The sequence below is a fragment of the Canis lupus genome, chromosome 23, assembly GCF_003254725.2.
Source record: "Canis lupus dingo isolate Sandy chromosome 23, ASM325472v2, whole genome shotgun sequence".
In the NCBI taxonomy this organism is placed as follows: domain Eukaryota; kingdom Metazoa; phylum Chordata; class Mammalia; order Carnivora; family Canidae; genus Canis; species Canis lupus.
In genome coordinates, this window is record NC_064265.1 from 37,657,072 (window position 1) to 37,680,948 (window position 23,877).

At 43.7% G+C, this 23,877-nt stretch overlaps 1 protein-coding gene across 2 annotated transcripts in view; it reads left to right on the forward strand.

Moving 5' to 3' along the window:
• The window catches only part of GRK7 (G protein-coupled receptor kinase 7), a 59,644-nt gene that overhangs the window by 17,572 nt on the left and 18,195 nt on the right, over positions 1–23,877 (forward strand). For both annotated transcript variants that reach the window (XM_035704949.2, XM_025448880.3), the window contains exons 3-5: positions 8,169–8,231; positions 10,172–11,784; positions 13,167–13,604. In XM_035704949.2, coding sequence (XP_035560842.1) covers positions 11,173–11,784; positions 13,167–13,604 — 1,050 coding nt within the window. In that variant the 5' untranslated portion in view covers positions 8,169–8,231; positions 10,172–11,172. The remainder of the gene's footprint in view (positions 1–8,168; positions 8,232–10,171; positions 11,785–13,166; positions 13,605–23,877) is intronic.

Genomic DNA, 23,877 nt, shown 5'->3' on the forward strand with positions numbered 1-23,877 from the left:
TCTAACAATAGGCTTAGAACTTAAAGATAATAGATATGGACTAGGGTCATTTCCATACCTTCTGCTTTAAAAAGCCCTCGATGTACTTGAGGCTCTAGTGCTCGGTTTCTGCTGGACAGATGGCCTGGAACTGAGGTCTTGTGAGTGAGCACACAGACCCCTTGATAAAGCTTAGGAGTGCTCAAGCCCTCCCACCTCCACTGCAGCCCTGCTATTAGGTCCTTAGGTGGATGCAAAGTAAAAGGAAGTCCTGGTGCAGCTCTCACCTACAGCTCTCATACCTGCAACTAACTACAAAAATGCCCCAGATCCTTCCAGCTCAGCTCAGACCACCCCTCCACCAGCTCCACACACATCGACCAAATGGAAGGGTGCCCAAGTACTCCCCACGGGACCTCCCACAACTCAGTGGTCAGGCGGGTCTAGTAGTCTCAGCTCCAACATCCTGCATGGCCACTCCAGGCCAGCACCCCTCCCTGCTCCAACTCTCAGGGACTGGCCACCATCACTGAGTTAAGCCATCAATCTCATCTTGCCCTTCATCCCTATTAGGTTTGAAAACGCAAGAAACCCAGACTTACCATGTCACTTCACATTCTCTCAAATGTAACCCCAAGTAATTCTTTACATTCCCTTTTATTGCCTCCTCTCCTACTCCTTCCAACTTCTGAAACTTCCTCTATGTCCTCTGGTAGTTACGCTAACAAAATTTCCACCATCCTCATCATTCTCTGAAAGTTCCCTTCACTTTTTTTTTTATATTATAGTTGACATACAATGTTACATTAGCTTGGAGTGTACAACAGTTATTCGACAAGTCTCTACATTATACTATGCTCACAAGTGTGGCTACCATCTGTCACCAAACAATGGTATCACAGACTATATTCCCTGTGCCACACCTTTTATCCCCATGATTTATTGATTAGGCAACTGGAAGCCCATATCTGCCATTCCTCTTCACCAATTTTGCCCAGCACTTCACCCTAGTCCTCTCTGGCCACCACCAGTTTGTCCTTTATATTTATAAGAGTTTGTTTCTGCTTTTTGTTTCTTTGTTTATTCATTCATTTTATTTTTTAGATTTCACATACAAGTGAAATCATATAGTATCTGTCTTTCTCTTTCTGACTTACTTCACCTAAGATAATACCCTCTAGGTCCATCCATGTTGTCACAAATGGCAAAATCTCATTCCTTTTTATGGCCAAGTACTATTCTACTGTATATAAATACTACATCTTCCTTATCCATTTGTCTATTGATGGACACTTCAGTTGCTTCTCTATCTTGGCTATTGTAAATAATACTGCAATAAACATAGGAGTGCACTGTATCTTTTTGAGTTAGTGTTTTCATATTCTTTGGGTAAATACTCAGCAGTGGAATTGCTATCATAGGGTAATTCTATTTTTAATTTCTTGAGGAACCTCCAAACTTTTCCACAGTAGCTGTACCAATTTATATTCCCACCAACAGTGCATGAGGGGTCCTTTTTTTCTACATTCTTAACACAACTTACTTCTCTTTTTTATTCCAGCTATTCTGACAGGTATAAGTTGATATCTCATTGTGTGTATCTCATTTTTTATTTGTATTTCCTTGATGACTAGTGATATTGAGCATCTTTTCATGTGTCTGTTTACCATCTGTGTCTTCTTTGGGAAAATGTCTATTCAGGTCCTTTGCACATTTGTTTAATCAGATTATTTCTCAGTGTTGAGTTGTGTAAGTTCTTATACATTTTGAATATTAACCCTTACTGGATATATCATTTGCAAATATCTTCTCCTATTTAGTAAGTTGTCTTTTTGTTTTGTTGATGGTTTTCTTTGCTATGCAAAAGCTTTTTATTTTGGTGTGTGTAGTCCCAATAGTTCATTTTTGCTTTTGTTTTCCTTCCCTGAGGAGGCATATCTAGAAAAATGTTGCTATGGCTGATGTCAAAAAATTACTGCCTATGTTTTTTTCTAAGAGTTTTATAGTTTCAGGTCTCACAATTAGGTCTGTAATCCATCTTGAATTTATTTTTGCATATGGTGTAAGAAAGTGATCCGGTTTCATTCTTTGGCAGGTAGCTGTACAGTTTTCCTAGTACCCTTTATTGAGGAGACTGTCTTTTCCTAATTGTGTATTCTTAAAAATATATATGTTTTATTTTTTTATTTGAAAGAGACAGAGAGAGTACAAGCTGGGGGTAGGGCAGAGGGAGAGGGAGAAGCAGGCTCCTAGCTGAGCATGGAGCCTGATGTGGGGCTCCATCCCAGAACCCCAAGATTATGACATAAGCTGAAGTCAGATGCTCAACCCACTGAGCAACCCAGGTGCCCCTCTAATTGTATATTCTTGCCTCCATTGTCAAAGATTAATTAACCATATGATCATGGGTTCATTCCTGGGCTCTATTCTGTTCTGTTAATCTGTGTATCTGTTTTTGTGCCAATACCATACTGTTTTGATTATTGCAGCTTTGTAGTATACCTGAAATCCAGCATTGTGATACCTCCAGCTTTGTTTTTCTTTCTTAAGATTGCTTTAGCTATTCAGTCTTTGTGTTTTCATACACATTTTGCTGTTATTTGTTCTAGTTCATGAAAAGTGCCCTTTAAAAATGCTTTTGGTATTTTGATAGGGATTGCACTGAATCTGTAGGTTACTTTGGGTAGTATGGGCATTTTAGCAATATTGATTCTTCCAGTCTGTGAGCATGGAACATGTTTCCATTTGTGTTGTCTTCAATTTTCTTTCATCAATGTCTTATAGTTTTCAGAGTACCGATCTTTCACCTCCTTGGTTAAGTTTATTCCTAGGTATTTTATCCTTTTTGGTGCAATTGTAAATTGAAGTATTCTCTTAATTTCTCTTTCAGTGTCACAAAAAAACCAATAATTGTCAGTTATTACTTCTTCGTTATAGAAATGGAACCAAATTCTGTGTATTAATCTTATGTTGCAACAAAGTTCCATTTATGAGTTCTTATAGTTGTTTCATGGCATCTTGAGGGTTTTTTATGTATAGTATCATGTTATCTGCAAACAGTGACAATTTACACTTGATCTTAGCCAAAAGGCCAAGAAGCGATAAACGGTGACAATTTAGCTTCTTCCTTAGCAATATGCCAATATGGACACCTTTTATTCTTTCCTGTTTTTCTTTTTCTCTCTCTCTCTTTTTTTTTTTTTTTTTTTTTTTTTTTTTTGGTCTGATTGCTGTGAGTAGGACCAGTATTACATTGAATGAAAGTAGGAAGAGTGGAATCCTTGTCTTATTCCTGATCTTAAAGGAAAAGCTCTCAATTTCTCAGCATTGATATTAGCTGTGTGTTGCTTATATGGCCTTTATTACTTTGAGGTTCATTCCCTCTAAACCCAGTCTGTTGTTATCATGAATGGCAGTTGAATTTTGTCAAATGCTTTCCTGCATCTATTGAGATGATCATATGATATTTATCCTTCATTTTGTTAATGCAGTGTATCACATTGATTGCTTTGTGAATATTGAACTGTACTTGAGTCTCCCAAAATAAATCCCTCTTGATGATGGTAGATGATCCTTTCAGTGTATTGTTAAATGAGGTTTGCAACGATTTTGTTAAGGATTTTTGCATATATGTTCATCAGAGATATTGGCTTATAATTTTCTTTTTTTAGTGTCTTTGCTATCAGGGTAATGCTGGCCTTATTAGAATCTATTTGGGAGCTTCCCTTCCTCTTGTATTTTTTGGAAAAATTTGAGGAGAAAAGGCATAGAATTTTCTTTTAGTATTTGGTTGAATTTACCTGTAAATCCATCTGGTCCTGGACTTTTGTTTGTTTGTCATTTTTTGATTACTGATTCAATTTTGTTACTTCTGGTTGGTCTGTTTCTTCTTGATTCAGGTTTGGAAGATTGTATGGTCCTAGAAATTTATCTATTTCTTCTTGTTGTCCAGTTTGTTGGCATATAATATATTACAGTAAGTAGTCTCTTATAAACTTTTGTGTTTCTGTGGTGTGAGTTATTACTTCTCTTATCATTTCTGATTTTATTTATATGATCCCTCTCTCTTTTTTTCTTGATAAGTCTGGCTAAAGATCTACTTATTTTATTTATCTTTTCAAAGAACCAGGTCTTGGTTTCATCCATCACTTTCTTATTCTTACTGAAAACTGTCTCTCCCCTGAGGACACTGCTTCTTCTTCAGCAACCTTCCTGCTCCTTCATACTACTGAAGTTGGCAATGTTCAAGATAACTTCATCACTTTCTGTTGCTGCCTTCTCCCTATAAACACCCAGCCCTGACTCTCAGGTCATTAGACCGACACTCACCACAGTCTTCTGTGGCCCCCGTCACTGTTCTTTGTTCTTTAAAGATGCTAGCCCCACTATCTGTCAATTTGTCCATCACTTCCTTTTTGAGTAATTCTTGGTGATTTCAATACTCACATGGATGATGCTTGTAGTACCCTAGTTTCTAAATCCCCTGACCTGCTCTCCTCCAGTGATCTTGTCTATCTGCCTTTCTCCCCTCCTTGGTCACTCACTCCAATGAGCAAAATTCCTCAGAAGAGTAGCTTAGGCTGCCAGCCTCCAATTTACCTCTTCCATTCTCTAGTGAACTGGCTCAGAAGGGTTTCTTCATAGCACACCATTGAAACTGCTCTTGTCCAGCTCCCTAGTGACCTCTAAATCTTTTTTGGAGGTCAAAAAATCTCCTCTAAATATTTTTTGAGTTTCAATATTTTATTAAAATGGCATATTTACCCAGTTAACCAAGAATACATTAGCTGTCTTTTCCTGGCAACCCCTCATCCCCAGAATCTGCAGACCAACATAAGAGCGACTTCAAATATCCTTAATCATGAAAACCAACAGAAATATTTCAAAGTGAAGTTTGCAGCTAAAAACTAGGCCCTGGAAAATTCTAAATTAAAAGAAATATGAAGCTTTCAAACGATTATTTTTATCTACCTAAGAATAAATGCCGATGTGCCATCCACCAGATGATACTGCTATGCTTTCTTTTTTTCCTTTATGCATAGTATTAACTTCATGTTAAGTAAAAGCAGCATTCTTACCCCCCCCCCTTTTTTTTTTAATTTTTATTTATTTATGATAGTCACACAGAGAGAAAGAGAAGCAGAGACACAGGCAGAGGGAGAAGCAGGCTCCATGCCCCGGGAGCCCGACGTGGGATTCGATCCCGGGTCTCCAGGATCGCGCCCTGGGCCAAAGGCAGGCGCCAAACCACTGCGCCACCCAGGGATCCCTCTTACCCCCCTTTTAATGTTCCTTTTCAGTGTCACAAAAAAACCAGTAAATAAAACTGTCAAAGTTAGTCAATTGTCAGTATTTACCATGCTTGACCTATCAAAAGCATCTGCCACAATTGATCCCTCTCTTCCCCAAAACCCCTTCTTCACTGGTTTCTAGGGTACCATTCTCTTCTGGCTTTCTTTCTACCCCCATCTGGACTTCTCACCCCTTTGACCTCAGATTTCTCTGCTCTCACCCCCAGAGTGGTACAGCCAGTCCTATGGCTTTAAATGCCTTTTACATACTGGATGACTCCGGTGAACACCTCCAGCCCAAGCTCTCCCACTTCCCCCACCTCAGGTTCCAGAGCCACAGATCCAGCAGCTACTTAATAAGATCCCCATCTGGATGTTTCATGGACAGTTCTAACGTAACAGTATAAGACTGAATTCTTGATCTTCTCCACAACCTATTCCTCGAGGTTATGGGACATTCATACTTACAGTTACTTAGGGCCCAAGCCTTGAGGTCAACCTTATCTTTTTTCTTTCTGCAACACCCTGCATTTACTGCAGAAGCAAACCCTCATTCTCCCTCCAGTGATGTCTCACCAGGGTCACTGCCTTAGCCTCCAAACTAATTTCTCTGTTTTTACCCTTGTCCCCTTTAGTCTGTGATCCTGCTTAAATATCCATCTGATTGTAGCAGTCCTCTGCTGAAAACCCCCAGTGGCCTCCCAGCTGAACTCAGCTGTCTGCTGTACCCCTTACCCCCCAGTTGAATGCAGCCACACGAGTCAGACCAGCAAAGAGCTACTCAGTCAAGGCACAGAATTCATGAGAAATAATAAGTCATTATTTTAGGTTACAAAGTTTTTGGGTCATTTGTAATACCACAATCTAATATATGGTATATTTTACTTGTTTATTAACAATCTCACCCACTAAAATGTAATCTCCTTAAAGACAGGGATTTTTGTCAGTTTTGTTTGCTGCTGTACACCCAGTGCCTCGTACAGTGCCACCTGCCCACGTGACATCTCCACATGGCTGTCTCATGGGGACCCCAACCCCCACATGTCCCAAACTGAACTCAAATCACTCCTCCTTTCAGGGTTTATATATCTGGGTGAATGGCATAACCATCTGTCCAGTTCCCTGGAGCCAAAGCCCTGGTGTCACCCCTTCCTTCTCCTCTTCCTCACCTTGCATCTCACTGTCTCCCATCCATTTTGCCTTCTGAATAGGTTGAGACTCTTCCTGCTTTGTTCCATCGCTATACCACCATATTGCTCCTTGGGCAGCCTCAGTTACCTCCTCCAGGCTGCGCATTCCCAGTCTCTTCACCACAGAGTAGCCAGTGGGATCTTTCTGAAAACACAAATATAACCATGTTATATGGCTTAACACTCTGATGGTCTCCCATTGTTCTTAGGACAGAGACCAAATCCTTAAGAGGATGGTTTGACTCCAAGCTGTCCCTGTAGCCTCATCTGGCACTACATATCTTCCCCCTTATTCACAGCACTTCCCTGGTCTTTGGCATTGAATAGGCGGCTTAAGATTCTCTCTCTCTCTCTCTCCCTATGCCCCCCACCCCCACCCTCATGCTCTCTTTCTCTCTCAATAAAGGAAGAAAGAGAAAGAAAAGAACAAACAAAACAAGAACTTGTTAGATGAAAGTGAAAGAAAATTGGCAAAATGCTAATAATGCCAAAAATAAAGTTGGCTGATGACTATGAGAAAGTTCATTTTGCTATTCTCTGTACTTTTATGTATGTTTGAGATTTTCCATAACAAAAAGATCTCTTAAAATGGTGTAATAAAATGGTGATTTTCAACTCCTGTATGATTTTTATACTTAGTCTTCTGAAAATACTTTGTATATCATTCCTTTCTAATTTTGCTAAGAAAACCTCAGTTGTCTCTAGAACTCTGTTGAAGAAAATCCAGCAGGACCACCCATTGGTCTTACTATTCAGTATTTCAACAGAAAAGACAAAGTGCTTGAAAAGTAATTCTTTGTGAGAAAGTTCTGTGACCACATTAAAATGGTAGTCTATAATTTATCTTGCTCCCTCTGTTCTCTGTTTAGTATTCAACAAATTTTAACCAATAAGGTATCCCTGACTTCTTCAAATTACTAAAATATAAAGTGTGGTCAACTGCTGTTGGAAGGATAAAGACCCTTTTGCTTTTCTTTCCTGTAGAGGGCTTCTACTAAAAGAAAAAAGTGAATCTTTACTATGGAAAGATTTAAGTCAGAAGTTGAAGAATAATCTGGCTTCTTTGGGTATCCTAATGTTAACCTATTAGTCTGCTTCAGAACTTACATTCAATGTACAAATTATCTTGTTTCTGAGATCACATCATATCAAGTTGTATTATTTCATGATTCTTCATCCTCAAATACATGTGCTATTGGGCCATGCAGAGAACTGTGGATTATAAAAGAGAGTCATGTTCTTACCAGAAACCATGCTTTACTATTTTCTTTATCCTAGGAGGTATTTTCAATATTAAAAAATTCTTAGAAAGAGAAACAAACCAAGCTTACCACATTACTAATTTAACCTAATTTTTTTATGTTCTTTGAGTTTCAAATGTCGTATGACATCAGAGCATTTTAAAATTCAAGAACATACATATCAGAAATAATACATTAAACCACGTGATGCAAAATGAGATGGAAGAGGTGGGTAAGGAGCTTTTTTTTCCTTTAGGTTACAAAACTAGTCATAAAAGAGTAAAAAATTTCCTTGTTTTCCCCATCATAAAAGTTTATTTTTCTTTCAAAGTGAAATATCTCCTCTTTTCACATGACAGAATTTAATTCTCTGTTTTTATGGCTGAATGTAGTAAATCATTTAATTGAAATAGTTTATTGTTAGAAGTTATGCATGTCACCTAACGAATCTGGTCTCTGTCTTCTAGCTGCACCAGACCCCACAGCTTTCCAAGGTCACATGAAGCCCTGAGTTGGCTGCTCTATGCAAGGTGAGCATTGTACACAGATACCCACCTTCTTCTGTATTGCTTAGGTTTCTCCTGCCTTTACTTTGCATATCAGAAAAGCATAATTTTAGATTAAGTTTTGATGATTGATAGTCATCATTTAAAAGCTAGGACTTTTTGATCAGTTCATTGTGCCAGGAACTATTTGGGATTTAAATTTCTAAAGAACCAACCCAAGAACCAACACTGATTATTTCTGCTTTCAGATGAGACTGATGCTCAGAGATGTTAAGTAACTTGCTGAAGATCACACAGCTAGGACTCCCTAGTACTGAGATTCCGCTCTCCCAAGCAGTGCTATAGTTAGTGCTTATAACTGTTGGGTCACATCTAAATCCAAGTTTTCTGGTACTTTTCCCCGTTGGCACAGGGTATCCTGAATGTGCCTAGCACTTGACTCTGCTTCTAAAGTTAAGGATACAGTGCTGTTCTTTATAATTGGACCTACAGTTACTGTTTCATCAAGTTGTGAAAAGCCCTGGACCCTAATTGTTAGTAATCACACAAAGTGTTCCATTTGAAACAGACCTCTTTTTTTTTTTTTTTTCAGGTGGCTAAAACTTAAAAACAATGATACTCTGTTTTTAATTGCCAGTAGGCCACACGTAGTCATTTTATAACTTCTATAACTTGGTGTTCAGATATTATAAAAATTCTGCTCTCATCAGTCAGATAATTTTTAGTGAATAAGAGAGTGAGGTGTTTGTGTGTGTTTTTTGTTTTGTTTTGTTTTGTTTTACGTAGATGATCTATGGGATTACTGATTAGGAAACAAACAAACCTAAGAACAATGCCACCTAGTGACAAACTAGGTAAAGAAGGGTTAATTTTGTGCTGCTCAATAAGGTAGTCACTGTCTACTGAGTATTTGAAATGTAGATAGTTTGAATTGAGTTGTGTGCTAAGTGTCAAATACAAACATATTTTCAACCTCAGGACGTAAAAAAAAGATGTAAAATATCTCATTAGCAACTTTTATATCAATTACAATGTTGAAATGATAATATTTTGCATACACTGGGCTAAATAAAATATTAAACTTAATTTTACTTGTTTTTTTTTTTTCATTACCTTTTTTATTGTGGCTACTAGAAAATCTTAAATTTTATGCGTGGCTTCGCATGTTTCTAGTGGACAGTGCTGGGTGAGGTGGTTATCAGAGATAAAGGAAAGTATCAGTCCAGGTGGAATCAAGCAGCTCACAGCATGTATATTTCATCAGTGGAAAGCATTCTTTTTCTCAGTGGTAAGATTAAATATCCACATGATGACAATTCTCCCATTTTCTCAAAGTTCTCCCCCTTAGATTGCCATTGTATTCATAAGAACCACAGGAAAAGGCACTTCTTCCTGAAGAGAGATTCTCAGACTGATTTTTCACTACTCAGAAATGACAGGATGACATATCAAGCACAACAGCAACAACAAAAAAGTACCAACGTTTCTTGTGTGGGGTTCAAAGCGGATGGTGGGGTTCTGAGCCATAGTCACCGGAGTGGATCACCCATCTCTACCATACGGGTGATGGTTTACAGCGCAGCAGTGCAAAGCCAAAGGGCACCCACGAGTTCATTACATAATTCTTGGTAGCATGAGGCCAAGCGTGTAGCTGCTCTGGGGAACGGTGGGCAGGCTCTGACAGGCACACCGAGGTGGTTATGACGATGTTTTGACAGAGTGTGTGCTAGAAGTTGTTTGTTTGGAAAAAGACTGACCAGCTTTTTTTCCCCTCCTCCTTTCTCTCTCTTTTTTCCCTTTAAACACTCTGGCATAATACTGAATGACTTTGTTTTTAAGCTGCCTTAGCCTTGCTTTGTGAAGAAAAAGCCTGAGTACTCTTTCCCTGTAGGACACAAGTGTTATTTTTGGAGCAGAGGTTCTTAGCCTGATCTCTGTCTAAACCAATTTCTGTTCTTTGTGAGGTCGTGGTCTGGGGCGGCTCTGAGTGATCTCCGTGGAGGGAAGCTTCCTGGCTTCGTGAGGGAGTATTGGCAAAGATGTCGAGGGGCCGCGCCTGAAACTGCACTGCTCTGGGGCTCAACGCGGAAGAAGGCTCCTTCACATTCAGATGCCACTCAATAGATTGTGTCCTCAGGACAGTTGCAACCACATGTGGAGAAGTGGTGTTTTTTTTCTGCTTATGTCACTTCATGGGATGTTTTGGGTCAAGATGACCCCCGCCCCTCCTTTTCTTAGCCTAGTACTTTAGTTCTCAGACTCCTGGGAACTAGGAAAGCCATAACTGGACAGTCTCTACAGGCTGTTCAGCATGCAACTGGCTGTGAGAAAGCCACAGCCCACTCTGAAGGCCACAACGTGAGTCCCCGAGGGCCTCTGGGAACATGTCTCAGGACTCAGAGTTCAGAGCATCCCCTTCTGAAACCTGCTCTGAGTCGGGCTGCTAGAAGAAAACCTCTCCTACCTCTCACAGTTCCTCTTCCTGACCTGGCATTCCTAGGAGTTTACATAGCTTGAGCCTGGTAGGAGTCATGTAAAATTAGAACCAGTTTAATACAATAATGCTGTGAGCAACAAATAGTATGTCACCTTATCATGACTCCTTTCCTTTGGAAAGTGGTAGCTGTGTATTCAGGGAGCCAGTGTGTGTGGAAAAGGCCCCCATGAAGAACAAGTAGCCCCCGCAGGTATCTCAGGCTGCTTTCCTCCTGGTGAATGGGAGCATGACCTGCGGTGTGCCCTTCCCTGGCCAGCTATACATAGCCAGCAAAGCTTCTTACAAGAGAAACGTCTTTCTGTACCCTCCACCAGTCCCACCCGCGGACTAGGAGACTTGCTGTAAATCCTCTGGAAGCTACTGAACCTGCAAGGGAAACCAGCCAGTGGACCCCAGACCCGACCAAGTCTCCACCACAGCCTTCCCTCCTTCCTTTTCTTTTCCTGGGAGCATACCCTGTGTCCAGCCATGGTCGACATGGGGGGTCTGGACAACCTGATCGCCAACACGGCCTACCTACAGGCCCGGAAGACCTCGGATGGAGACAGCAGGGAGCTGCAGCGGCGGCGCCGGAGCCTGGCACTGCCCGGGCCACAGTGCTGTACCCAGCTCCGCCAGTCCCTGCCCCAGGACTTCAACAACCTGTGCGAGCAGCAGCCCATCGGCCGCCGCCTCTTTCGGGACTTCCTGGCCACAGTGCCCCCGTACCAAGGGGCCGTGGCCTTCCTAGAGGAGGTGCAGAGCTGGGAGCTGGCTGAGGAGGGCCCCGTCAAGGGCAGCATGCTGCAGGGGCTGGTGGCCACTTGTGTGGCTGCCCCTGCTCCAGGGCACCCGCACCCCTTCCTTAGCCCGGCTCTGGCCACCAAGTGCCAAGCAACTACCACCGAGGAAGAGCAGAGAGTCCTGGTAGCACAGGCCAAGGCTGAGGTCATGACCTTCTTGCAGGACCAGCCCTTCCAGGATTTCCTGGCCAGCCCTTTCTATGACAAGTTTCTACAGTGGAAAGTCTTTGAGATGCAACCGGTGTCAGAAAAGTACTTCACTGAATTCCGCGTCCTGGGGAAAGGTGGTTTTGGGGAGGTAAGTGTCTCAGAATGGCCACAGTGGAAGGTGAAGTACACAGCATAAAAGGAGTTTGTTTTGCCTTAAAAAAAAAAAATTCTTAAGAGAACTCACTAGAATGAATTTCAGTGCCGCCTGTGGAGAATTCCTAGCTCGCTCTCACATCTTTTTTTTTCTGGTCGCCACGTGAAATAAAATGAGAGTGGCATAGGAAAGACAAACAAAATGTGGAGTTGGCCAAGAATCTTTATCATGGGGTCCACGCCAGAAGAACTCTGACGTGCCCCGGACGCTTTGGAGAATGATCACAATACACGACAGCGGGAGCTCTCCCTTTCTCCTTAATTGTGGCAATGGATGTAATTTGAGAAAAACTTCAGAAATCTGAGAAAACACTTATCTTGAAGTAAAGTCTAGAATCAGTTTTATACACACTGCTGTGATCGGCTCTTTCTTTTTTTTAAGTAGAAAAACATTTTTTAGTAGATGTGCTGCCGAAGTGAGCGCTCAAAAATTTTTCTGAGGTAAAGTTCACATGACATAAAATTAACCACTAACCATTTTTAAAGCATACAATTCAGTGGCATTTAGGACATTTGTAAAAATGTTGTGTAACCATCACCTCTGTGTAGCCCCAAGACATTTGCTTCACCCCCCATTAGCAGGTACCCCCCCATTCCCCTCCCCCCGACCCCTGACAACCATTGATCTATTTTGTGTCTCCATGGTTTTGCCTACTCTGATGTTTTGTGCCACTGGAGTCATGCAATATGTGACCTTTTGTATGTGGCTTCTTTCACTGAGCGTAGTGTTCTGGAGGTTCATTCACGTTATGGATTTATCAGTACTTCATTCCTTTTTTATAGCTGAATATTCTATTGTGTGGGTATGCTACATTTCACTTATCCATTCATCTGTTGATGGACACCTGGGTCGTTTCCACCTTTTGACTATCGTGAGCAGTGCTGCTGTGAACTTTCATGTACATGTACTTGAATACCTGTTTTCACTGCTCTTGTCTATATGCCCAGAAGTAGAATTGCTGGGGTGTGTGGCAGTTCTATGTTTAGCTTTTAGAGGAACCACCAAAATCTTCTACATTTTAGGTTCCCACCAGCAATGCATGAGGCTTCCAGTTTTTCTCCATTCTTGCTGACACTTGCTATTCCCTGTTACTTTTCATTATGGCTCACCTCGTGGGAGGGGCAGTGGTACCTCACTGGGGTCCCAGCTCTTTCCTGAAGAACCCCTCTTACTTATGGCTTCTCTTTTCTCCAAAGCCTGCCATCTCTGCACCTCTCCTGATTTCTGCCCTTCCACACCCCGAATCAACCTTGCCCCATTTCCTTCCAGTGCTTTCTACTGCTACCTCATCATCTCCCTTTCTTTCTCTCCTTAAGGTATGTGCTGTCCAAGTGAGAAACACTGGTAAGATGTATGCCTGTAAGAAACTGGATAAGAAGCGGCTGAAGAAGAAAAATGGTGAGAAAATGGCTCTTTCAGAAAAGGAAATCTTGGAAAGGGTCAGCAGCCCTTTCATCGTCTCTCTGGCCTATGCCTTTGAGAGCAAGTCCCATCTCTGTCTGGTCATGAGCCTGATGAATGGCGGAGACCTCAAGTTCCACATCTACAGTGTAGGCACACGGGGCCTGGACATGAGCAGGGTGGTCTTCTACTCTGCCCAGATGACCTGCGGACTGTTGCACCTACACTCTCTCGGCATTGTCTACCGGGACATGAAGCCTGAGAATGTGCTTCTGGATGACCTCGGCAACTGCAGGCTGTCTGACCTGGGCCTGGCCGTGCAGATCCAGGATGGCAAGCCTGTCACACAGAGGGTGAGTGGCTCTCATTGGTCCCAAGGGTGGTGCACAGAGTCGGAGAAGAGGGAAGAGGGCTGATTTATTCCCAGGGCAAACAGAGCCTTGGACATAATTCTTCTAATTTCCTTCTTCCTAAAGCCCTTATGTTGTCATTTTGCCTTAAGGGGAGTGATGTAAGAGGATTAGCTTAACTGGCTATTTGGGGGCTACTTTGCTCTCTTCTCCTGGTAGGCACAGGGAGCCTTCCTTGTGAGTTAGAGAGATGGTCTGTGCTTTCATGGCAAGATGGAAAGAGCTGAATCATAGTCGGCAGCTACTATGTTTCACCAATAACCACCTTCCCAGTGCCATGATCCTGAACCAATAGAGCCTTGGTTTCCTCCTCTGGAAAATTTTAGGGGCTGGGTCCTAAAATTCTGAGGTCCTAGGAGGTAAACTTTAATAGGATAAGAAAAAGATGAAATCCCTAAGAGCACATTAAAGTAAATATCTCCTTTCCCACTGAGTACAGATGGGGGGATGTTTTACTTTGGATAAAGGTGAGATTTTGTTTTGTTTTGTTTTTTAAAGATTTTATTTATTTATTCATGAGTGACAGAGAGATAGAGAGAGAGGCAGAGACACAGGCAGAGACACAGGGAGAAGCAGGCCCCATGCAAGGAGCCTGATGTGGGACTCGATCCCAGGTTTCCAGGATCACACCCTGGGCTGCAGGCGACGCTAAACCACTGCACCGCAGGGGCTGCCCAAAGGTGAGATTTTGAATGAAAATGTATAGAAGAGAACATAGAATTGATACTTATTTTGATCAATTTGGTTCAAAGTGGCTTGCAGAGAATTCTTTGATTAAAAGGGTATTAATTCTTTTATTAACAAAGCAATTATGTTAAGTAAACAATACAAAATCTCCAAGATTCTGATAGGTCTTTACCACTGAGTTTCTGTGCACAAAGGTCGGAGAATGCTCAGGAAGACAAGGGCCCAAGACAGGCTCTTAAATATTTGCTTGAAACTTTGTCTTTGTACGGTTTCCAACTTATAAGGCAGGATAATCAGGCAAGGAAGTGATAAAAATCATGGCAAATTTGGAAGAGTGCAGGTGATTTTATATGGCTGTAACATAAGAGGTGTTGACAAGATGTGTAGGGTTCAGATCATGCAAAGTCATTGGAATGCTTTCTTGTGGGGGCCATTGAAGGGTTTTGGTTTTTTTTTTTTAATATTTTTTCTTTCCACTTTTTAAAAAAAGATTTATTTATTTATTTATTTATTCATGAGAGCCAGAGAGAGAAAGAGAGACAAAGACACAGGCAAAGGGAGAAGCAGGCCCCATGCAGGGAGCCCGACGTGGGAGTCGATCCTGGGACTGGATCACGCCCTAGGCCGAAGGCAGGCACTAGGGATCCCCCCCATTGAAGGGTTTTAAGAAGGGGAATGACATGAGTAGATTTGCATCTTTAAAAGACCAATTTGAGTTGTGGATGGGAGGCAGAGGACCTAGTTAGGAGGCTAATACAGTGCCCCAAGGAGAGATGGTGGGTACCTGTAGAAAACAGTAAAATTGAAGATGTGGAAGCCACATCTTCAATTGGTGCCATTGGAAAGAGACCTGCTAGGATGTTAAGACCAGCTGGGTATTAAGGTGAAGAACAGAGAGGGTCTCTAGCTCTAGTGACTGGAAAGAAGAGCAGAATTGTGGAAAAGCTGGCCAACTCAGTGATGATTGTGTGGGTTATGAGGCAGGCAGGTAGGGATATTCCCTGGGCATTTAGACCTATAGGTGTGGTGCTTTGGAGAGAGGTCTGGGCTAGATATTGGCATTTGGAGTCATTGTGACTTGGAAAGCATCAGGTACCACTGAGTCATTTGGGAAACAGTGAAGGGATGAGGAAGAGGTTTTTAACCTTGAAGAAGTTAAAGAAATAGGATGAGAGGTAGGAGTGGTGTAGTCATGGGAGCTGTATCAGTTAAGGGTTGATTTCAGCAGCATATCTTAGAAAACCAAAATAGCAGTGGATTAAATCAGACAGGGGTTTATTTTCCTTATGTAACAAGAAATGTGGAGATTAGTGGTGCTCGCAGGTGTTGCAGGATGATGAGATCAATATCTCTGGGATTTTGGCATTTTCCATGTGCTATAACCACCTGAATTTGGAAGAGATCCTAAGCTCCAAATAAGACTACAGCCCAGCAGACATTTTGACTTGGCTCTTGTAAGATCCTAACCAAAGAACCTTACCATGCTATGCCCAAACTTTTTTTTTTTAATATTTTATTTATTTACTCATGAGAGACACAGAGACAGAGACATAGACAGAGGGAGAAGCAGGCTTCATGCAGGAAGCCTGATGTGGGACTCGATCCCAGAGTCCTGGTATTATGCCCTGAGCCAAAGGCAGATGCTCAACCACTGAGCCACCCAAGCATCCCTATGCCCAAACTTCTGACCTAACAGAACCATGAGCTAATAAAAGAAGGTAGCTGGGGGAAAGATTTTTTGTAAGATAGCATCAAAATTAATAAAGAAGATAGCAAGGTGCTGGACATTTTTTTTTAAGGTGCTGGACATTGTTAGAGGGACAATGTTTTCCTTTCCCAGAGGGCTTAAAATATGTACCATCTATTATAATAGAACTTGAGACTGTAATAGAATTTGAAACTCTGGACTTGATTCTTCCAAGTGGGTAATTCTTCCCTAGGTAGAGGCTAGTCATCCTTGGAAGGGCACAAACCCTTTCAGGCTATTAAAGGACACTTGGTGAAGCACTGTGGACATTGCTCTATAGGCAACAGGGAGCTACCAAAGGTTTTTCAAGAAGAAAGTGGCATGACTGGAGTGATTCTTAGGAAGATGATTTGGACACTATGTAAGATGAATTAAAGGAGAAAGAGACTGGGGTTGGAGGACCTGCAAGCAGCTACTGGAAGGATCCACACAGGAGGTAATATGGGTTGAGGAAAGGCCTTGGGCTCTGAACAGTAATATGTCTACAGTTCAGCATCCTTCCCCCACACCTCACTGGCCTCTCACCTAAGCTCCATCAAGACCCACACCTGAACTTACTTCTCTTAAAATGTGGCTGTCCTCAGTGGAGGGGATGAAGGTAGCACAGAACCACTCCTAGAATGTTGTGACAGAAGGAGGACCCTCAGGGAAGAAAGACATGGGTGATTCTGCTCAGGTGTGAGAAAGATCAAGGCAGACATACCTGGAGAGGCAGAGATGCCTAAGAGTGCTGGCTTGGGAGGCAGAAAACCTGGGTCCCTGTCCCAGCTGTGTCAGTGACTTCTGTCTGCCATCTTAGGTAGGCCACAGGACTTCCTTCATCTCCAAGTTTTATGAGCCTATGAGATAGTCTTTTAATTATTTTGGGGGAAAAGACTTATAAATTCACAAGATTACCATATGGAATAAGTTACTATGATTTAATAGACTATCAGTCAGTGTTCTTTTTTCTTTTTTTAAATTTATTTAAGAGAGAGAGATAGCAAGTGAGAACATGAGTAGGGGCAGGGGAGAGGGAAAAGCAGACTCCCCAGTGAGCAGGGAGTCTGATGCAGGCCTCCATCCAGGACCCTGGGATCATGACCTGAGCTGAAGGTAGATGCTTAACCGACTCAGCCACCCAGATACCCCTCAGTCAGGGATCTTATGAGACAAAATGAAGTTATTTAAGAAATTAAATTAATGGTTTTCATAACTAAGAAGCTCAAAGTCTTGGCTTAATCCAGGTACCTGAGCAGTAGATTCCCTGAGAATCTCTCCCTCTGTTTCTCTGCTCAGCTGTCCTTGATGTTAGCCTCACTCTTATTCAGATGATCCTCGCATAGACGCCACCAGCATCTCCATCCATATCCTACCAACTGAGCAACCCCCTAGAAAGAAAACACTTCTTTACAAATAGTTCTTTCACATTTCCCGGTGAAGACTCTCAATGGACAACTCAGATCACATGCCCAACCACAACCAATTCCACTGGCCAGAATGAGATCACTGCTGCTCCCAGGAACCAGGGAGAAAGTCTGTCCCATCTAAATCTTATGGACTGACAGCAGAAGAATGTGTTCTCCAAAGGAAAATCAGGATGGAAAAGAATGAGAAATGGATGTCAGCTAGGCAAAAAGAGTGGATACCCCTAATAACTGTTGTTATCTCTATGGTTTGAGAAGTTTGAAAGGTTTCTGACCCCTTAATCAAGAGACGATGGATCTAGATCCTTTATAAGAAGATTCTATGAGGTAGGAATATCATTAGCTCCATCTTAGAGCTGGGGAAATTGAGACTCAGAGAGGTTAAGTTACCCACTCAGAGTCACATTGCTAATATGTGATATGAATGCAGGTACATCAGATTCAAAGGCACTTACAGTTTTGATTCTACCTTATTAAATTCACACAGAGAGCAGGACGTGGCCTATGGTCTTTAATGCTATAGAAGGCTTTTCTCTCGGTACAACTCAGAGTAAGTACATGTGATGACATTAGCTTATCTTCCTCAGGCTGCTCTGATGTGGATACCGACCACTAGTCTAGTTGAACCTCTGATAGTTAAGACTTCAAACAGGAGAACCCCACCTACACAAGGAACGATGTGACTAATGTTTCAGAGCCAGCCTCCTACACATAGGCACAATATAAATAAACATGGTCCCAGCCACTGTCTATGTTCACTTTTAATAAATGTGATAAGCACTCCCGCCTGTTCTCAGCTGACATCTACATGCATACAATAAAACTAATTCATATCACTTTTTTAGAGACTCCAAGAAAATATAATAGGAAAATTGGCCAGTGGGGTTCATGCTGGGACTTTCAAACTCTGCATTCTAAGCAGAGAACAATGACCTTCAGATTTTATGGAACATGAATCCTTAAGACGTGTTCCTTTGTCAGGAACGGGAATGAAGTTAGGACAGTGACCCAAAAGCTTGTGACACATTTGGTTACCTTAGCCTGCCCTGAAGCTTCTGACCAACTCCTTATTTTCAGGGGGCTACTAGGTGACAGAGGCCAGGTATTATATTTATTTTGAAGCCTCTATTGTCCTGAATACAATGCTAGAGACACACTGAATAAGTGATCTTTAAAAGATCTCAGCAAGTGTTTCATCGAAATTAACACCTACTTACCTTATGATCTTTATGACCCTGCTCCAAAATTCTTTCTCTGAGAATTTATTTCTGAGAAACAGTTTAAGAGCCTTATAGGAGAAGAATTCTAGTTACTTCCTGGTCACACACTGGTCTCCACCAAAATTATAACCACAATCATCAACTAAATTTAGTTCCTACTAATTTTTGACCACTACCAAAAACTTCAAATCCATTCTCAAAGTATTTATCACTGTTGAGGGCACTCAAAAATATTCATTAAAGCCTTAGAATTATTTTTAACATCTCTTCATTCAAAAGACAGTCATTCTTCACTCACTCCTTCGCTCACAGTTTATGTATTGAGCATTTCCCACATGCCAGGACTATGCTAAACCTAAAGCATAGAATGATGAGCAAAAAATGGACATGATTTCCTGCCCTCGTGGAATTTACTCTAATGGAGAAGATAGAACTTAATAATCACTCACAAGAATTTAGTTTCAATTATGATAAATGCTGTGAAGATGTGGTACATGGGGCTCTCCAAGGAGGATCTGACTTAATTTGTGAGGATCGGAGAGTTAACCATAAGGGAAATACAACTTAACCTGATATCTGAGGGATATCAGCAAAGTCCTTGGAGCAGTGTCTTGGGCTGCGTTCCTTGGAAATAGACTTGGAGACACATCTCCATGTGGAAGACTTATTAGGGTACATTCTCAGGAGATAGGTGCATGAGAGAAAGGCAGGATTGGGCAGAAGGGGAAGCTGATCCACAATGAAGTGGAACCAAGACCTCAGTAAATCCTTCAACAAGCTCTTGAATCAGGATGGCCCTTCAGAGTTGTTCCAGACAGGTCAGAGTTTAGGTTTTTGTATTCCTCCAGGGGCTAGTCAGTGACCTTAGCCAGCTGCTGGCAGGGGGCAGCGTGGGCCAGGTGGTTGCCTGAAGAGGAGACCAGTGCCCAGGGTAGGTGCAGCCATCAGCCACCACATCACCACTGCTGTGAGCCATCAGCAGTCAGTGGTCCCAGCTGGGGCTGTCTACATCATTTTCCAGGATCCTCATGAATTGCAAATGGGGCACCTTCATCCAAATATCAGCAAAAAGCTCTCTCGTTTCTTCCATGATTAATCTTGTTGAAAGTCATGGTGGAAAGTCACACTCCCTTAGGCTTAGAGAGAAGAGTAAGGGAGGATCCTCAGAGGCACGGCCCCCTCCTCCTCCACCAAGTGGGCCTGAGGAAGCATGAGCCTGAGCCCAACCCTGAGCCCAGCCCTGCACCAGAAGGGCACCCAGCCTGACGTAGGATCACGGTGTCAGGAAGGGCTTCCAGGAGGAAATGACAACAAAGTTGACTTACAAGGCAAATGGAAGCTAGGCAGGTAAGGAGGAAAGAGAATGGGCTAGACAGAAGGGCCAGCATAGGTCACGGTCCTCAACTGAGTGCAATTCTGCCCCCCAGGGGACTTTTGGCAGTCTCTGCAGCCATTTTGGTTGTCCTGATGGGGGAAATGGTACTGGCATCTAGTGGGTAGAGGCCAGGGATGCCGCTTAACACCTTACGGGGCACCGCACAGCCCCCATCACAGAGAATGATCTGGCCCACAGTGTCCATACTGTCACAGTTGAAAAATCCTGCTGAGCTAAAATCCTGGAACAAGAGGCCTGGGGCTCAGGCATGGAATGGAGTGACTCTGCAGCTGCTTATAATGTGGAGTCACAGGGTAGGAAGGGTGACAAAGGGTGCAACTGAAGAGCATAGCAGATGTCAGTCCCTAGGAGGTTGGAGGAGTCAGACAACGCACTCAGTGCCCAGGGTGTCAGGGAGCCATTGAAGGCTTTCAGGAAGGAATATGACAAAAGCAGCCTTAGAAAGACACTCAGGAAGGAGTTGGGATGAGAGTAAATAGGAGGGAGTGAAACAGAGGGCCTGGGACCTGGGGGTCCCTCATGGCACAGTGTTCAGTGAATTATAGGAGTGAGAAGAGAGCACCAGGCGGTCTACAGGGGTGGTAGGAGGGGACTATCATGCAGGATGATACAATCAGGGACCAAAAAGTTGCATCATCGTTGTTGATATGGACACATGCTGGAAGCTCAGAGCATCCATTGAGATTCAGTGCTGCTGATGAAATATGGCCCGCAGACCTGACCAGATGGAAGGTGTGTGTGTACCAGTCCTGGTTCTGCCACTTATTATGGCTACTGTGTACAAATGCCCGGCTGACCCCTCCCATGGGGCACCTGGCCATAGGGACACTGAGGACTGTGGGCCAACCCATGCTCTACACAGCAAGCCATGCAGAGTGCCTTCTTCTAATTGGCACAGACATGCCACTTAGTCTGACCATAGCCCTGCACTTGACCCCAGGCAAGTCATGCCTCTTCAGTGAGCCTGGTTAATACCATCCGCGTCTTAGAGCTTGATGAGAAGATTAAGAAACAAGAGAGATAAATGCCTAGCAGAGGGTCAGCCCTTCGTAGGCACTCAGTTGCTCTGATTTTCCTACCAGAAGCCAGGTACCAGACCCTTAAGTCACAACCCCTCGTGTTGCAGTGTTTCTGCCTCACCTGTCGGGCACTGGCACTGTAGCTTCTCAGGTGACCTTTGCACCTGTGCTTTGTTCTTTGTGAGGCACAAGGAGCCAGCAGGACCCCAGGGCTGCAGTGAGTACAGTGGGCTGGGGGCACGCAGCTCCCCTTTAGACTGAGCCAAGCAGATACACGCAGTTGCCTTGCTTCCTCACATCCTAGAGACACTGTGGAAAATATGCCCGAGACTGCTGCTGGAGAGATCCAGGGAACATGAAACCACCATCGAACACATTCCAGTGGAAGAATCACAACTATTGATCTCTGCCCATGTGCCAGGCCCTGCCTTTCAATCTGATGGAATCTTAGAGACTTTGGAGTTTTTCTTCTTGTGTAGCCGTCCTGCCTAAGACAACCAGAACCCAGGCTTGCTGACCATGGTCTCTAATACCTGTTGAGGGCCTGCTGTGTGCCAAGCTTTGGGGAGGTACTCAGTGTGTGTTATCACTTTAATCCTTATCATGGCCCTATGAAGTAGGAGCTGTGAGACTCAGAGGTTGAGTAACTGGCTGGGGGTGACCAGCTAGTAATTGGAAGAGCAGAGATCCAAATCACGGCAGATCGATGTCAGGCTGTATAGCTGTGGACAGCGTTATTGCAGAAACCTCTCTTTAGGATCCCATGCAGTGTCTCTCTGAAATGGGTGTCCTCCCAAGGGTGTCAGAAAGGGCAGGAAGCTACCTCTGGTGAGGCTCCTGCTGCCCACCTAGGAAGTGGCAGAAAGCAGACAAGGAGCAAAAGCAGGCACTGTGGAGGCTGCAGCCTGGGGCTGAGCATGCAGGCGGAGCCTCAGAGCTAAATCCCCTGGGGTCTCAGGCCGCATTCCTCTGAGGTCTGCAAAGGCCACTGCTTAAAGGCGCAGAGGAGCAGCTGGGAACAAGAACAAAGCGGCCAGGCCCCCCTCGGAGGAAGGAAGGAGCGAGCCCCAGGAAACAGCTGATAGCGCTAAGCTCAGCTTGTTTTTTTCCTCTGCTCAACAGTTCTCCTGCCACGGCAAACAAAAGATGTACATTCTGATTCCCTCTTCTGTTTGGATTGTGCTGTCGAGTGGATCTGGTTTGTGATGAGCTGGGGGGAAGAGGCATCCGCGGGCAGTTTCTTGCTCCGCTGGCCAGTTAGCTGGGCCACCGCCGACAAATGCAGAGAGCTTCCTTTTCTGCATCTTTCTCCCTGCCCGGTCATCAAATCCAGCTTGGCCTGGCCACACCAGGGGCACGGTGTTGGCTGGCACTTCTTCCAGTGATTAAGCTTGCCAACTTTTCAGATCCAGTGGGTGCTGGAGGTTTACTGGTGACCTTGACCTTGAAGGACCTGCACGTAAACATGCATGCGTTCACACACACAGTCTTTCATGGATGTATAAAACCATTAAGATGTGAACTGTGCCCTCTCCGTCCCAGGGAAAGGCCCCTTCCTGTTCTCAATACTGCCAAGGTCACAGTCCACTGCTGTCCAGAGTCACACTGGGACTGTTCAGAGTGCTGAATCCGCCCAGTTTGGCCCTGCCACTTGGCTCCCATAGGACCAGGGGTAAGAGTGACAACAGCTACAGGGTCAGTGGAAGCCAGCATCTAACAGCAAGAGCAATGTAAGGGGTGTCTGCTCAGGTCTGGACTGGCTGGCTCTGATCCTAATCCCACCCTAGGGTGTTCACCGTCCTCAAAGTTTCAACACCTGTGGGTGTCTGGTGGTCCTGATGGGCCTACGCAATACACATGCAGCGACTGTTGTAGATGGACTTCTTGATGCCCCTTGGGGGGGAGGGGCAATATGGAAGGAGGCATTATTACTGGCTTCTTAAACTCCATGAGGTCTGATGCTTTATACCCTGCATTGCTGGGTATACCTTGTTTTGCCTGACCAGGTGTTGACTATGTGGATCCATCAAAAGGCATTATAAAACAAAAACAAAACAAAGTGAGGAAACAGAACAAAAAACATATAGAGAAAATTCCTCTAAGAGTTTTGTTGCTGCTGACATTTGGGTGATCCCTATAGCTCTGGCAATGGCAGTTCTGGTCACATGGTTTGAAAGCGACTGTTTTGATGACACAGAGACTGATGTGTGGGGGCCCTTTGTGACTGCAGGAGTTAAACTGAGCTGTGAGAGGTCAGCGTGGTTGGACCCTGCCCCATGCTGCTTGGCCCGTTCTCTCCTCCCACCCCTCTCTGAGGAGGCAGTTCACATGCAGAAGACAAATGGCATAAAGGGCAGGCAATTAATTTTTTCAGCTGGAGGCTGTGTTGGAATTTGGGTGCCTAGAATCTGGCCTGCGCCTCTAATTCCATTCTTCTCTGTGAAATACCTCCACTCCTTAAGGAGGTGGTGCCCTTCAAAATTCCATCACTGACATTTTCTGTCTTTAGGGCCAAGAGGTAAATTTAGTCCTGAAAATTATTTGGAATGGGTCTAAAGCTCCCCTGTATGCTGTCTCATGCTCTTTCCATTTACCAAGAGGCTATAGTGCTGTAAAGATGGCAGGCTGATTCTTCATTTATTTCCCTGGGTTGGGAGCAACGTGGTCCTGGAGCATGGTTCAGGATCTGATCCCCACCTCCCAGCAACCTCTGTAGTGGGGAGCAGCCCAGCCAGCTTGAT